Genomic DNA, 17030 nt, shown 5'->3' on the forward strand with positions numbered 1-17030 from the left:
TTTCTGCCTTACTTTATGGGAGATGTTTTACCTGTTTATCCTCCTCTGTGTGTGCTGGATAGTCCTTGGCTTTCATTAGCCAGAAAGCAGCAAGCTTTTTGTTGTGTAGTTTCAAGTATGTCTTTCCTAAAAGAAGTAAGTTTTTGCTGTAGAAGTTTGGATCCACTGCACATAGGAAGGAAAAAAATGATCTCAGATGAAATAGTGTTGCTTTTATTTTTAAAGGTTTGATTTTGAGGTCTAAATTTCAATAAATTTGGTCAATAAGTGATTAGACTAATGGAAATTCTCTTTTGTTCAACTGTTTATATCTCAAACAAATATTTGTAAAATAATAATTACCATTTAATGAACATCTACAAATGTGCTAGGCACTGTATTATACACATTTCTGATTTTCACAACTTTGCAAGTGGGTATCTCCATTTTATAAATGAGAAGCTGAAGCTCCTGATAGACTGTACGCTATTTGAGGACAGTGATACTCTTTTTAATCTCTTTAGTTCCCTATGGTACCCCAAGTGTCTACAACAGTGTGTGAAACAACATACATTCAGTGTACATCTGCTGAATACGTGAATGAAATAATGATGACATATATATATTTGATCAACATTTACTGGATGTCAGCTATACTTAAGCATAGAGGATGAAACAAAAGCTCTGCTTTTTTCAACTTTATAACAAAAAGGAGAAACATGAATACAACTAAATGTAATATAAAAATGAAGGGGATGCTTTGCTAGATATACAAACTTTGAAATAGTATGAGAAACCAAAAAAAAAAAAAAAAAAAAAAGTGGAGAACATTCTTGGCTGAGAGAAAAGCATAAATAGAAAGCCTATGAATGAAAGCATAGAATTATCTCACCAACTTCATTCTCCACAAAGTTTCCTAACAATCTGAGATCCTCTGTATTCAAAGCATACGTTTTCCTGTATACAATTAATGATTAATTCCACGTGCTCCTTAGCCAAAATTGTTTTACTTCTTTTATTTAAGCAGATTTGTGTGATGCCATGTTGATATACTTAAGTTGTCCTGTGGTTAAATATATTCTTAAATTCATTCATCCAATCATTCATCTATTTACTCGGTCATTGAACAAATTTGCCAAGCATTGTGCCAAGTAATGAGTGTGCAATTGTGAGCCAGAAAAGACAAAGTCCCCGTCTTCTCTGAATGTACAATCTTAGACATGTGAGTGTTATAGTATTGAGTGATAAGTGTCACTGGAGAAACAAAAGATACTAAGGGCATCGGAGGAGCTTCTGAACTGAATATGGACCAGAAAGAAATAAGGTAAGGTCACTGAAGAATGATTGAAGTTACCACAGATTTATTTTAGCTCCATGAGGGAAGGACCATGTTTTTCTCAACACACCCAACCCTTAAGTCTCTAAGTCCTATATTTTTACTTTGTAATTAACTTTTAAATCTCTTTTAAAAAAAAAAGTCATTCCTAGATTCATATTTATGGTATGTGAAACAGTATGATCATGAAAGGGTATTAGTAGAAGGTAATAATGTAAGTCAGAATTGATAAATTACAGAGATAAAACATTCAGATAAAATTCTGTAGAAAACTATTATCATGAAATGAACAAGTCTATTATGTGTGGGATCTCAAATTTAATAAACATGGGATCTTCTTAATTTTCTCCTGATTAAGTTTTATAGAATATATTTCAATGGTTTTTATGGTCTATTTGGTAACATATGCTTATGTCTCTTATCTCCCCCACTTAATGTATGAATATTAAAAAGGATAAATTTAGGATGGCCTGGTGACAGTTTCATAGGACTAGTCACTTTTCAAAACAAACATGACCTGAAACTCTTTATCACAATATCTGCAAGAGACTAACCTGGCTGGATAGCAGAATTCCCATTTAAATGCCTCTAATGAGATACATATATATATATATATTTTTCCCCCCAGACAGGTGTCACTCTGTGGCCCAGGCTGTAGTGCAGTGGTGCAATCACAGCTCATTGTAGCCTGGAACCCCTGGGCTCAAGTGACCTTCCTGCCTCAGCCTCCTGAGTAGCTGGGACTACAGGTGTGTGCTGCCACACCTGGCTAATTTTTATTTTTATTTTTTGGTAGAGATGAGGTGTCACTATGTTGCCCAGGCTGGTCTCAAACTCTTGGGTTCAAGTGATCCTCCTGCCTTGGCTTCCCAAAGTGCTGGGATTACAAGTGTGAGCCACCACATCTGGCCAATATGTGCAGTCTTGAATAAGACAATTACCATGTCAGAGACTCCTCTCAAAAAGGAAGGCTGAATTACATCAAATGATGGACATTCCAGAACTGTAGCTCAAGTTCAGTAGCAGCCTATTTCTCATTCAGGTGATCTTTACTGAACAAAGACTTTAAAAATTGTTTTACAATATCTAGCACAAAAATAAGCCTAGCAGAATAAATAACTTTGCTTTAGAAATTGCTATTATAGTGTATATATATATACAGCATTCATACAATTTTACTGTATTAATATGTGTAATCAAAAATACCTTACCTTGTTCTGCCCTGTGAAAGTAGCCTAAGGCCTGTCAAAAACACAAAGAGCCCAAACATAATAAAAAAGATTAAAACAGACAATATTAAAAAAGCATTGTCTCAAAGACCTATTCCTATATTAAAGTCAGGAAGTAAATCATCTTAAAATAATGGTCACTTCTTCAACAGTGAGAGTTAACACCCAAACTGAACGTAACACTTAAATCATCATTAAGATGACAATATATGGACTACTTCTGGTAATAACTTGGTTGCTGTTTAGAACTTGTACCGAACTAACATAATGTGCAGAAAGGAAAGAACATTATCATGTGTAACTCAGCTATTTTGACAGTTCTCTTAAATAATAACTAGTGATTTCTAGTAAAAATGAAATATAATCAAAAGCTGAATTGATTCAGGTTGTACTAGTGAATTTTTAAGAGTCCATTATTATTGAAATTCCTACATACAATGTTATTGTGGGTCTGAAACACTTTTTGTCCTACTTAAGCTACTGTTTTTGTAATGCATTCTCTAATGACATTTGATGTCTTAGAAACATAACTAATTTGATAAAGTAGAGCTGACTATATTTTTTGTCCTTAAAATGATTTTTTTTTTTTTTTAAGATAGGGTCTCACTCTGTTGCCCAGGCTGGAATGCTATGGCACGATCACTGTTTATTGCAGTCTTGGCCTCCAAGGCTCAAGATCTTTCTCCCTCAGCTTAGCTGAGTAGCTGGGACTACAGGCACAGGCCACCACACCTGGCTAATTTTTGTATTGTTTTCCAGAGGTTTTGCCACATTGCCCAGGCTGGTCTCAAACTCCTGGGCTCAACTGATCCACCAACCTCAGCCTCCCAAAGTGCTGGCATTACAGGCATGAGCCACTGTGCCCAGCAAATGGGCATTATTTTAACAATGCCATTATAAAATAATGTATTATAAAATAATGCCACCAAAGTGCCTTATTTTAATATTTCTCAACTGTGTGTAAAGAATACAACTAAGTATTTTTCTACATCAATTTCTACACTATAGCTTCCCAGAAGAAAGAAAAGTTCCTTGTTACAATGTAAGTAATATAAGTACAGCTTTCTCAATTGCCTGTTTTCTTACTCTGAAAAGCTTGTGATGAGTAAACCCAAAGTTTAACCAGAAATTCCTCTCAAATTTTATTTTTAACAAGAAAAACAAAGGCCTTGAAAATATGACAGAATATGAACCTTTCATATGCTTTTTAAAATCAGAGTTATACTGAGTGTTCTTCTTTTATCAACTCAAGCATGTGCTTTACTTTTCTATTATTGTGTATAATACAGCTAAAACATGCTGGGTAACAGTTGCTGTATTTCTTGTTCTATTTTTGTGACTTCAATATGGTTTAGATTTCAAACAGAAAATGAAGGTAGATTTTAGCCACGAGCCATTTTAAATGACAGTATTCCAGAATTACCAGCCACTCACCTAACGGGGAAAAAGAAAACCGCTCACCAGTCATGAATAATAAGTTTTAAGCCTTGTGATAACATAGTTGAATTGGATCATTAGAAATTGCTCAAGTCCCTCACTGAATCAGAGCTCCACATGTGTGAACACTGTGGAATGGCGCTGTGGTTAATAAATCGGTACTAACTTAACAAAGGACATCATACTACCTTCTCATAGGTGGAACTCGGAGGAGTTGCAAACAGCATTTCAGCAATTCTTCTTTGATACCAAGGCATTTCAGCAAATGTATAGCACCTACAAGGAAATAATACAATTTTATACATTCAAATTGTACCTTCTTTTCGCTTAAAGATAACGAAGCATCTTAATACTATAAAAGGAATCTTGTACTGTATGTTTAAACAACTTGTGCTTTACATGATTATCAGGTAAACCAGAGATTGACATAGTGATCCGTTAGCTGGGATGTGTATTTTGTGATTAAATATAAATAGTAAGCAGTCATACTAATAACAGTAATATAATATACATCTACCATTGAATGCATTGTGCCAGGTACTGGGCTGATTATTCTCTCACTTATTCTTTGTAACAATTATATATGAGATAGGATAATTTCCCCTATTTTTTTATAGAAGAAAAACTCAGAGAAGTTAAACCTTACTCAGGAAAAATGACAAAGCTAAACATCAAATGTATAAATAACAGCAACCGACAACTTAAATCCATTTTTAAAGGGGCAAAGCAAATGATTAACCTCCAAAGATCTTTACAACTTTCAGAAATAAGTAGGAAAGAAAGTGTTGGATCTTTGACTAGGATCTGAAGTCCTTAAGGCAGAAACTGCTATTTCATTTGGGTTTGCTTACTAGCATCTGACTTAGTGACTGCTCCTCAATTATCATTAATCCTCAGTGAGTGAGTGTTAGCTTAATATGTCCTTTATCCTAAAGAATATATTTCTCTTTTTAAAGAGTTTGACACAGGACAGTTTACACTGGTACCCTTCTTAGATGGCAGTAAATATTTAGCTGTGCAGACCATACTCAAAAGAGTGGCCCATCGATCTCAAAACAGACTGTTAAACCATCAAGTACAGAACACTTTGATAAAGCCTCATACCAGCACAATAATAATCTACAGTGGACATAAGATCACATAAAAATGGACAGATACTGAAAATCAGATTATATCATTCCTCAGATTAATCCAGACTATATCTGACACACTTTGAAGATACAAAGACCCTCTTGGGGCATTCTACTGTTTTACTATAGTTACATTAATTTCATTTAGCATGGTAAGTAAGAACAGTCTTTTCAGTCTGTACGTGTTTCTAAATGACCAGAATAACAATGTTTAACAGGGTCATAATCAAATTTAGTATGTTCTAACAATACATATACGAGTGCTAGTTAATGGATTTAGCCCTCTAAACTCTGTCAGATAATATTTTAAAATATTTAATATCTTTTATATATGCAAAAGATATTTATACATACTACAAAATAATATCACACTAAATACTACTGAAATATTGAAATAAATTTTCTCACCAAATACCCATAAGGTGAATTGAAGTCGCATCTTTAGGGTTCAGTTCAATTGCTTTCTAACAAGAAATGAGAAAAACAAATTGTATTTATTTACTAAACACCAATAGGTGCTTTACTGTGTTTGCTGAAGAAGCCATGATTTTTGTAAAAAAAAAAAAATTGTGTGTTTCAATTCTCCCATTATAATATTAATAATTAATAATCCTGATTCTTTGATTAAATTCACTTCAAAACACTATTAATGACTTGTACTAAGGTTACTATTTTGTAAGGTTCAGACATTTATAGTGTCTATCAAGATGAGAAAAAACATGAAATACATAAATGAATTGATTTTGCAAATTAATAATCTATAGCTCTTAATGTTTCTTCCAGATTAAAGGAAAAATGAATAAGGAAGTACTTTCTTGGCAAACTGTAGATGAATACTGAATAAAAGTCATTATTTCCTAAAGAAGAACTAAAAGTGCATTGTAGTTTTTTAGAAAAAATCTAGTTTTAGAAAGTCTCTTCTATGTAGATTTTAGAAAGTCTTTTCTATTTTTAGAAAGTCTCTTCTTGTATGCAGATTTTGTTCAACTTCCCCATCTGTACTTACCAAAGGAAAAATAAACAGTTTATAGAATAATTATGTGCAATGTAAAATGTTGAATCTCCCTAATTTCTATTTACTATGTGAATTAGTGTGAAGCATAAACTACAGAATACCTTTAAAGAAACTGTTCCTCCTTTTATCCATTATTTTGTTGAAAACCACTAAAGAAATCTTACAGATTAATGTTGATCATAATAAAAGGACTGTTTTTGAAAAAATTAAGATTTCCTAGTTTATGCTTTTCTATAAACCCGCATTTTTGCTTTCAGTTTAGTAATGTGTGAGGTACACATTTTCAAATATTTGTAATGGTTAAGAGCATGGTCTCTGAAGCCAGACTGACAGGATTCAAGTCACAGCTTAATGACCCTGAACTGGCTGCAACATCTACATTGTTACCACGACTGAGTTTTTTCTCTTTTATAGAAAAGTCATATACTCACTTAACTCATAAGGTTGTGGTAAAAAATAAAAATATTTTAACATGTTTATATGCAACTTATACTCTAAGCAACCTTTCCCAATTGGAATTCCACTAAAAATTAAGCCCTTCAAAAAACTGTGTAAGTAAGTATTTTTTCCATTTCCTAAGAATGATACAGAGATACTGTAGTCCCATTCTAGATGCATAGGAAGGAAGTCAATTCATCACAATGGATGCCTGGGGGGATCAGGGTTTAATTTTCCTTTTTTTTTGCCTTTGCCAAAATAAGGTCTTATTTTGAAAGTTACTTGAAAAACACTGAGGAAAGAAGGAGAAGACCCAACGGATATAAGTTTCCAAATTTGTATTCTTGACAGCCCCACCAATGGTCTGTCTCTGTCAAGCCCAGAAGGTGCTGATTTCTTTGGTAATTCCTATTTTTTAGCTTCCTGGAGAAGAGATCTTTTCCCATAAGCCATCTTCTTTTTTTTTTTTTTTTTGTAGAGTAGGGCTTTATTTCCAGGAAACTGTGTGTTAGTTGGAGCAGTATTTTTTTAAAAACCATCAAAGTAGATCTAGTATGTTCAACAAAGTGGGACGGCTCGGCCAGACACGAAGTGGAAAGATTCTCTAGTATTTGCTTGTCATCCTGCTGCAAGCAGAAATCCACATGTGGAAATGGCATCCAGGAGTACAGTCCTATACGAAGTTGTTCTGTCTTTGCATCGTAAATGCGAATCATTGGTCCTCCTGCTAAAACTCATGCGGCGTGCAGCTGCTCCTCCAGACCTCGATCTTGAAAGGAGGCTCTGTAGGCCGGGCACAGTGGCTTACACCTGTATCCCAGCACTTTGGGAGGCTGAGGCAGGCAGATCACTTGAGGTCAGGAGTTTGAGAACCAGCCTGGCCAACATGGTGAAACCCTGTTTCTACTAAAAATACAAAAATTAGCTGGGCATCGCAGCAGGCGCCTGTAATCCCAGCTACTCGGGAGGCTGAGGCAGGACAATCACTTGAACTCTGGAAGTGGAGGCTGCAGTAAGCCGAGATCACACCACTGCACTCCAGCCTGGCCAACAGAGGAGACTCTATCCCAAGCAAAAAATAAAAGAAAGGAGGCTCTGTAAATCTCTGCAGTCTCAAGTTGACAGCAATGCCATAGATTATTAGAAAGTGGTATTCATTTTCTTCCCGGTCATTTAATTCCGTCACACATAATCATAATACCACTAAGTGAATGTCATCTTCTTTCCTGTCAGATACTAAGAAGTTAATGAATGAGTTTTTGTGACAACTGCCTCCCACATCACTGAAGCCTCCCACGAGGTATACTTCCAGCCTTCCACATTGAGCATGGTCGGAAAAGGATTTTATGGACTTCATGATCAAGGGGACCTCAGCTTTGGTGTCAGTTCCATCACAATGTGTCAAGCAGGTGGCCCCGTTACCTGTGTGCCACATGACCACAATGTGACAAGTAGTGGCATTATCAGAACCCAGAATGGAGATGGAGCCATCCTTTGGGGAGGTCACTGCGAGCTCTCTTTGCTGAACATACAGAAGGCCCTAGGGTCCCACTTGTTGAACAGACTGACCGCTGAGACGTCTGGCTCTTTCCTCCAGAGGCAGGTGGGCTCGGACGAGGTCCCTGGCGAACTGCAGCAGCCACACTCGCCGCCCCTCAACAAGCAGTGGCATTGCGGAGGCAGCCGCCCAGGCCAGGGTTTAATTTTCTTATGGAAAGCGTTGAGAGGGGGTACTTTCAAGCAAACTCTTTCATAATCAATCTTTCCTGCCATTGGTCTTTCAAAAAGAATCCAAAGATGGTAATTCCTTGCCACTTTGGATATATAATGGAATTTGAAATGTAAGTAGTATAAATGATCCTTTTAATATGTAAATACTAAATACTGCCATTTAAAATATATTTAAACATGTACATTTGAAAGCTTATATAAAACACTTTTTTTTTATAATCTATGACCTTCACTGTTTTGTTAAAAAAAGAGAAAAGCATACATTTGTATATTTTCTACAGTTCTTCATTATTCACTTTGGAAGTTACGTCATGTATTTCTATATCCTGAGACACAGAGAAATTAAGTGATCTATCTAATGCCAGAGAAAAGTACTGTATTTCCCTAAATCTAAAATATCAAAAATGACACACCATTAGTTTATGTGCCACTAAGAAAGAAAATATCACTGCCAACTACAACGTAAGGTTCCAGTGATTACATCATGTAATCTCATTTCAAGGATTTTAAACTGTGAAACAGGTAAAGTGTTACATTATAAAATGTCAGTTATTAGGTATATATTACTATCCATACCTGAACAAGAAAAGCTAGTTCTCTTGACTCCTAGTCATTCTTTTTCACTAGTTGTTATATAAACTAGGAATTGACACTAAACCATAAAATTCTGAAAAACTATTTAAATAGCAAATTCAGCACTATTCCTATGTATGTTTCCATCACTTTTCCCTCCTATAATCTCAAAAGAGCAATAAATATGCTGGTTTTTTGTGGGGTTTTTTTTTTTTTTTGAGACAATGAAGTTCATACACGTTAAGAAATATACGGACTCCTATGCAATCCTTAGCACCTAACAGCTAACTATAAACCTTAGGGGAAAATATTTTTAATAAAACACGCATACAATACACACACAGATATCAATCTTAAATAGAATTATTACTACAAGGAGTGGTGTGTCAATTGTGTTAAAGACTGCTACACTGGACCACACTTTCCATATTCAGGAATTTGTGTCACTGGTCCCCTCCCACAGAAACTGGGCTTGCCCTTGTGACTTGTTTAGATTAATAGGATATTACCAAGTATGATGCAAGCAGACGCTTGCTAAAAGTTTGCACACTGGATCTTTTCCCATGGAACACTCATTCTTGGAAGCCAACTACCATGCTATAATGAAGGCTGAGCTAGACAACTAAGTGATAAAAAAAAAACAAGTGAGGAGAAACTCTCATAGGTGATAGGCCATCTTGGACACTGTAGTCTCAGCTGAGGGCCCAGGTGAATGCAGCTGTCTAAATGACCTCAGCTATACTAAGTGATGTGGAAGTGCCACTGAGCTCAGTTAACCCACAGAATTGCAAGAAATAACAAACTTGGCTGGGCGCAGTGGCTCACACCTATAATACCAGCACTCTGAAAGGCCGAGGCAGGTGGATCACCTGAGGTCAGGAGTTCGAGACCAGCCTGGCCAAAATGGTGAAACCCTGCCTCTACTAAAAACACAAAAATTAGCCAGATGTGGTAGTGTCCTCTTGTAATCCCAGCTACTCAGGAGGCTGAGGCAGGAGAATTGCTTGAACCCAGGAGGCGGAGGTTGTAGTGAGTCGAGATAGCGCCACTGCACTCCAGCCTGGATGACAAGAGCAAAACTACGTCTCAAAAAAAAAAAAAAAAAAAAAGAAAAGAAATAACAAACTGTCATGGCTCTACTCCACTGTTATCATAGGTGGTTTGAAATATAGCAATAGATAATGAAAACAAAAACCTATTCAGAAAAATTTGACTTTTAAAATTCATGAATTTGAATAATTCATCAGTACCTCAAAATGCTCCTTGATAATATACGCATTTGCAATTTTAGCCTTGATGCCTTCATAATCTCCAACATCACTAAGGCAGATTGCATACCACTGAAAATTAAAGAAAAGTGTAAGAACAGTAATATTCTTAATATTCCATTCAATACAAGGTAAAATTGTATAATATTTATTCTTCAAGTCATTCTCATCCAACAAAAAGTCATCGAGCATAAAAACTGTATTAAATGTAATGGAATACATAAAGAAAAGTGGACATGGCCCTCTAGAAACTCAGGAATAGGGTTGGGCGCAGTGGCTCACGCCTGTAACAGTACTTTGGGAGGCTGAGGTGAGTGGATCACCTGAGGTCAGGGGTTTGAAACCCTGGCCAACATGGTGAAACCTCATCTCTACTAAAAATACAAAACTTAGCTGGGCATGGTAGCATGCACCTGTAATCCCAGCTACTTGGGAGGCTGAGGCAGAAGAATCACTTGAACCCGGGAGATGGAGGCTGCAGTGAGCCAAGATCACACCCCTGTACTCCAGCCTGGGCAACAGAGAGAGACTATGTCTAAAAACAAACAAAACAAAACAACACAACCTCAGGGATAGGACATGTTTATAGAGAACTATAATACAAGGTAGAAAGTGGTGAATTTTCCAAGAAAGTTACCAACACAATGAGATAATGGTTCATGTTTATGGTCTGAGTATCAATTTAGAAGAATATGTAATTGAATGTTTTATTTTCTCATTCTCTTTTCTAGGAGTTCCATCTCCTCCCATATTGCATTGTTATAGTAAGAACAGCCACATTGTCAACTGTGACCTTATCTCCACAGCCACAGTTGGACAGCAGACCCAAACTGAGACAACCTGAGTTTCTTTCCCAAGAAATGAATCTAAAATGGCCATGCTTCAAAAACCCAGGTGCTGTGGAAAGTCACAAGACTTAGGATAAGGAGAAAAAAAACATCTGCAATGAAAAAGATTTTCCGGTAACAGCAGAGTAGAGAAACAATTAACGAAGCCTCGGAGCAATCAAGCCAATTTTTTCCCAAGGTCCAACTTTACCCTGCCTTTGGGTTCTATGAAGTCCAACAATCCAGAAGGCTAATGATGACCTCGTCTCCCTGTACAATTTACTGAAAAACGTCGTCGTGAACCAACAAGAAATCCTGAGTTACATGTGAAAGTCATTCTAGGTCTCAGTTGTCTAGCTGTTATACTCCTACCTCTAAATAAAACAAATATAACGTGAGGAAAATGAGAAAATATTTGTGAAGCGCTTATACTAGTAAGAATATAGATATAGGTAATTCATGAAATTACTAAACTTCTGTTTAAAAATAAGCATTCACAAAAGTAATTTATCAAATACACATGAAGTTAGACCAAATGTCTATGAAAACAAAGACTTCTTTTTGAAAAACATAAAAATAACTATCTTCCCTACTTCTTTAAAATAGAGAAATTATCCTTAAGAGATAAGATTGAGTAAAAAGAAAAAACCTTAAAATAGAGAAATTGTTCTTCCAATGTAAATTAGGGATAATAGAAAAATATAGAAAATGTACCTCTCAGTACATGGTAATAGCTTAGTTAAGCAACTCACCTTATGAGCTGCAAAATGTGATTCATTTTTCTGCAGTGCTCTTTTTGCATACTCTAGGGCTTCATACACCAATAGCTTCTTCTCCTCTTCTGAGGTTCTGCTAAGCTGAGCAACATCACGTGATGCCCGTGCCAAACGCCACAGTAACTCTGCATCTTCGCTAATTTGAAATAAAATATAAAACAACCATTTTAGCTCACATTTAAAAATTGTTAAGGGTTACATTACTAATGAATACATTATGGTCTTTCAGCTTAGGAAGCTAGCAACATGGTATCAAAAGCCATTATTAATAATGCTAAATTTGTTATTTTCGTTAATACAAAACCTTTATTTGCTAAAATTTCCTATAAAAATGTCTAATATTCATAAATATTAACTTACCTCTAGTATCTAAAACACTGACTTCTTTCAAAAATATCTCTGTATTCAAATTCTCTAAACATTTGCCCTACAAAACTCAACATATTAACTTGAGGCTTGGCCTCACTGGTACTGTGTTTCAAATAGCTCACTCAGTAGTTCATACAGTACCATAAAATACGTAAATTTTATAGACAGGGTCATGTTCTAAAAATACAAAACTGCTGAATCCCTAGTCTCAAATATAGCACCTGACACACAATAGTTTTTGACAATTATTTGCTAATGAATGAATGCTTGAATATAATGTAATCTCAAAATATAATCCTATGTTTGAATACTATGCCATGATGTATGGGTTACTTCAAGTAAGAGCATTGGATTCTTTGAAGAACTGCCATTTCCATATAGTGATATAAGAAATGGTTAATAAATTATTAACCATCACAACTGACAGAAATAATTGTAAAAATTAAATTCTGGTCAGGCACAGTGGCTCACGCCTGTAATCCCAGCACTTTGGGAAGCCGAGGCAGGTATATCACCTGAGGTCGGGAGTTCAAAACCAGCATGACCAACATGGAGAAACCCCGTCTCCACTAAAAATACAAAATTAGCCGGTCGTGGTGGTGCATGCCTGTAATCCCAGCTACTTGGGAGGCTGAGGCAGGAGAATCACTTGAACCCGGGAGGTAGAGGTTGCAGTGAGCCAAGATTGCGCCACAACAAGATCGAAACTCCATCTCAAAAAAAATAAAATAAAATAAATAAATTCCTTTTTATTAAATGTTTGCCTTTAATCCTAACTTTATATTTTTTTAACAAAAAATAAAAATTTGAAACTAAAGGTTCCTTAAGATAGTTATTATTCAATGAATATGGAGTAACTACCTTACAGCTTATTTTTCAAGCTATCAATGACGTGACAATAAAATGACAAACCAGCCACCTTAAATTACTGAGGGGAGAATGGAGAAGAAAAGATCAATCCTATAGATATCTAGAAAGTAAATTTGGTGGATCCTGGGGAGAAAATTGGTTTTGAAAATCTCAAAAAGGTAGATGAAAAGGACTCAATATTTTTAGTTTAGGAGATGCGTAAATTAGTTATCTAGAAATGCTATTTAGCCATATGATTTACTTTATAGGCTGAGTCTTTCTCTCACTCCACACTCCTCCCAAAAATGAGTACACACTGATATTCTACACTAAACATACAATCTAATACTAAAAATAGAAAAAGGGGGTATTTTTGATTTCTCTGACTATCCTTCTAAAGTAATACACGGTTACCATTCAATGGTGGCATACAACATCCTAAATCTCAGTGAATTCATTTAATCTATACCAATAAATAATTACTTTAAAAGGAATGAGAAATATACAATATGGCTAGAATGGATAAACATATATTCAGTAACTATGCTGTACGATCTAAAGCAAAATGGAAAAATCAACATTCCACTAGAGTAAGTAGTAACACCTTTTCTAAATCAATGAGATACATGCAGCATTTAACGTAAGAAATAAATAGTATATTATAAATTAAACTCTAAGAAATATTTTGAAGTAAAAACTACAATAATCAATTTTTAAAACCTCAAGCACTAAGGGTCATTTTAATTATTAAATAAAAATTTTGAGGAAACCACAAGCCTAGGCCTATCCTACATTGCTTACCTTTCCTTGTATTGGGTTAGCAACTGATAAAGTTTTTCTGTTTCTCCGCTTTCATACAGGTAGTCTGCTTGTTCAAGTATTTCTTCAACTTCAAAGATTATAAAGGAAAAAAGACACAATAAAATATGTCTTCCCAAGTCAGATGACAATAATTCAAAGAAACATAAACACTTTTATATATAAGCAAATGAAATTAGATACAGAAATGACCTATAGTGAAAGAGCAGAAATTATGAAGAACCTAGATGGAAACAAAGTAGCAATAAGCATAATGCTATCATAAAAAATGATTTATTGAAATCATGGGAAATAAAAAATTAGAAAACTTATTCTGGTACTGATTAAATATGAGACACTAACAATAAATATAACAGTAACGATAGCTGATGAGCTAAAAAAAATTCCAAAAACTCTCATAATATTTTAAGAACGTTTACTTATCTGTGTTGGGCCAGATTCAAAGCTGTCCTGGGCTCCATGTGGCCTATGGACCGCAGGTTGGACAAGCTTGCTCTACACAGTCTTTGTTGTTGCTGCTGTTAAGCACCATCCATTGTAGAAAATAAAAGTCATCTACTTGCAGCACTGAATGTTAGTAATGTGCATGAACCAAACTACACTGTTTTAATAGATTCTCTTTATACACAGATGTTCAAAGAGTCAGAGCTGTCATCAGAAATTTAGATGAAGCTAACTACACACTGAACCTGGAACTTATTGATACTATGCTCTGACCGACTCTTAAAACTAATTTATATATGACTACAAAATACATAAACATTATTGACAGTGTAGTGACCTAAGAAAACTGTCTACTTAATGAAAAAACAGTCTGAATTTCAGGAAATTCCAATTATTACTCAGAAACATGTACATTTAATTTTGTCTTCTATAAGGGTACTGTACTACTTAGTCCTAAGCCAACATTCCAATGTGTATACACTTGGTATACTTTAATCAATCATGGTATACTTGCGGTTAAAAGGGTTTCTTGGCCTGGCACGGTGGCTCATACCTGTAATCCTAGCACTTTGGGAGGCTGAGGTGGGAGGACCACCAGGTCAGGAGTTTGAGACCAGCCTGGCCAACATGGTGACACTCCATCTCTACTAAAAATATAAAAATTAGCTGGGCGTGATGGCATGCGCCTGTAATCCCAGCTACTTGGGAGGCTGAGGCAGAAGAATCACTTGAACCCAGGAAGAAGAGGTTGCAGTGGGCCAAGATCACGCCACTGCACTCCAGCCTGGGCAATAGAGCGAGACTCTGTCTCAAAAAAAAAAAAAAAAAAAAAAAGGTGGGGGGTGAGTTCTTAAGTTTTTAAAAAATTAGCCAAAAGAAAAAAACCATGCAACTTGTGATGCAATCATGTATTTTTTAACATCATAATGTAATAATTATACTAGTTAAGAAATTAAATGACAATAGCAGGAAAAAAACCCTAAAATTAAATAAACACTATTTTTTTCAGTAATCTCACTTCATTCTGATTAGGTGTTATAAAGTTTAATAATATTCATATGGCTGGTTAATTTTTAAAATTTTGCTTCCATTCTATTCTATATTTGTATCTAATAAGTGGCTGAATCACAAAGTTTGTGTTTTAACAACCCAAAGGATAAGTAGTAGTCTTTATTCTTTAGTTGATATTTACAGTAGGTAGAATAATGGCCCCCAAAGATGCCCCAATCTTAATCCCTGGAATCTGTTTGAATGTTTGGTTACACGGCAACAGTGAACTGTAGATAGAATTAAGGTTGCTAATCAGCTAATCTGAAAATAGGAAATTATCCTGGATTATCCAGGTAGGCCCAATATAATTATAGGAGTCCTTAAAAGTGAAAGAGGAAGGCAAAAGTCAGAGAAGGAGTGTCAATGGAAACGAGGTCAGAATGATGGTTTGATGGTGGTTCTGAACATGGAGGAAGGCGCCTTCAGCCAAATAATGCAGAAAGCCTACAGAGGCTGAAAAAAGCAAAGAAAGGGAATATTCCCCAGGGTCTCTGGAATGCAGCTCTCCCAATGCTGATTTTAGCCAGTCAGAACCATTTTTGGCTTCTGACCTGTAAGATACAGAACTACAGAACCCTAAGATAATAAATTTGTGTTAAGTCACTGAGCTTGTCACAGCAGTGAAAGAAAATTAATATTAAATTAAATATATTGATCTGGCATATTTGAATGTATATATAGTATGTATAAGGAAAAAAGTTACTTTGATTCATTGATTATTCTCTGACTTACTGAAAAGACTGATTACTGTCCTTAACATGATCTAGGAATTCTAAATCACATTACTCATGCGATTAAAAAAGTAGAAATTGTCAGCCAGGCATGGCAGCTCATGCCTATAATCCCAACACTTTGGGAGGCTGAGGTGGAAGAATCACTTGAGCCCAGGAGTTCGAGACCAGCTTGGGCAAGATGGCAAGATGCCAAGATGCCATCTCTTTAAAAAAAAAAAAAAAAAAGTAGAAATTTAGTGAATAATCTAAATCTTTTTTGTGTGCATCCTTTTATAATCTCTCAAATCACTTAGCTCCAAATTCTTAATTACATAGTAAAATACTGTAAGCTATAATATAATGGCTTTAAATATATATACACACATATATATATATTTATTTATTTATTTGGGACAGAGTCTCACTCTGTCACTAGGCTGGAGTGCAGTGGCGCCATCTCGGCTCACTGCAACCTCTGCCTCCAAAGTTCAAGCGATTCTCCTGCCTGAGTCTCCTAAGTAGCTGAGACTACAGGCGTGTGCCACCAGTCCCAGCTAATTTTTTGTAGTTTTAGTAGAGACAGGGTTTCACCATGTTGGCCAGGATGGTCTTGATTTCTTGACCTCGTGATCTGCCCACCTTGGCCTTCCAAAGTGCTGGGATTACAGGCGTGAGCCACCACGCCCAGCCTATAAATTTACATATTTAAATATATATACATATTATATATATAATTCTAAAAAGGATTTTTCTAAAATCATACACTGTACAAGTTATAAGAAAAAGGTACACTTCCTATGGTACTACAGACTGACGCAGGCACTCAGGTGAGAGCTTGTAGACAACTCCACATATCTGCAAATCAGTTGTTTTCTAACCTAATATTTTATACTTTCTTGAAAATATTTAAAACTAAGTTATGTTACTAACATACAGACCATATTCTATAAAACAGACTAAACTTTTAAAGTAAATTATTTTCAACTTAATAAGCAAGTATTCTAAGATGAAATGAGATGTTAATTCACCTAAAACTGTAGAGTGAAA

General features: G+C 35.5%; 1 protein-coding gene and 1 pseudogene across 3 annotated transcripts in view; both read right to left on the reverse strand.

Annotated features, from left to right (window-relative positions):
* The window catches only part of RMDN1 (regulator of microtubule dynamics 1), a 44996-nt gene that overhangs the window by 4907 nt on the left and 23059 nt on the right, over positions 1-17030 (reverse strand). For all 3 annotated transcript variants that reach the window (XM_021942476.2, XM_021942475.2, XM_021942474.2), the window contains exons 3-9: positions 13759-13846; positions 11716-11875; positions 10119-10208; positions 5520-5575; positions 4170-4257; positions 2527-2557; positions 32-165 (exon numbers count right to left, since the gene is read on the reverse strand). In XM_021942476.2, coding sequence (XP_021798168.1) covers positions 32-165; positions 2527-2557; positions 4170-4257; positions 5520-5575; positions 10119-10208; positions 11716-11875; positions 13759-13846 — 647 coding nt within the window. The remainder of the gene's footprint in view (positions 1-31; positions 166-2526; positions 2558-4169; positions 4258-5519; positions 5576-10118; positions 10209-11715; positions 11876-13758; positions 13847-17030) is intronic.
* Positions 5585-7415, reverse strand: LOC110744034 (annotated as a pseudogene).

Source organism: Papio anubis, chromosome 8 (assembly GCF_008728515.1).
Source record: "Papio anubis isolate 15944 chromosome 8, Panubis1.0, whole genome shotgun sequence".
Classification (NCBI taxonomy): Eukaryota; Metazoa; Chordata; class Mammalia; order Primates; family Cercopithecidae; genus Papio; species Papio anubis.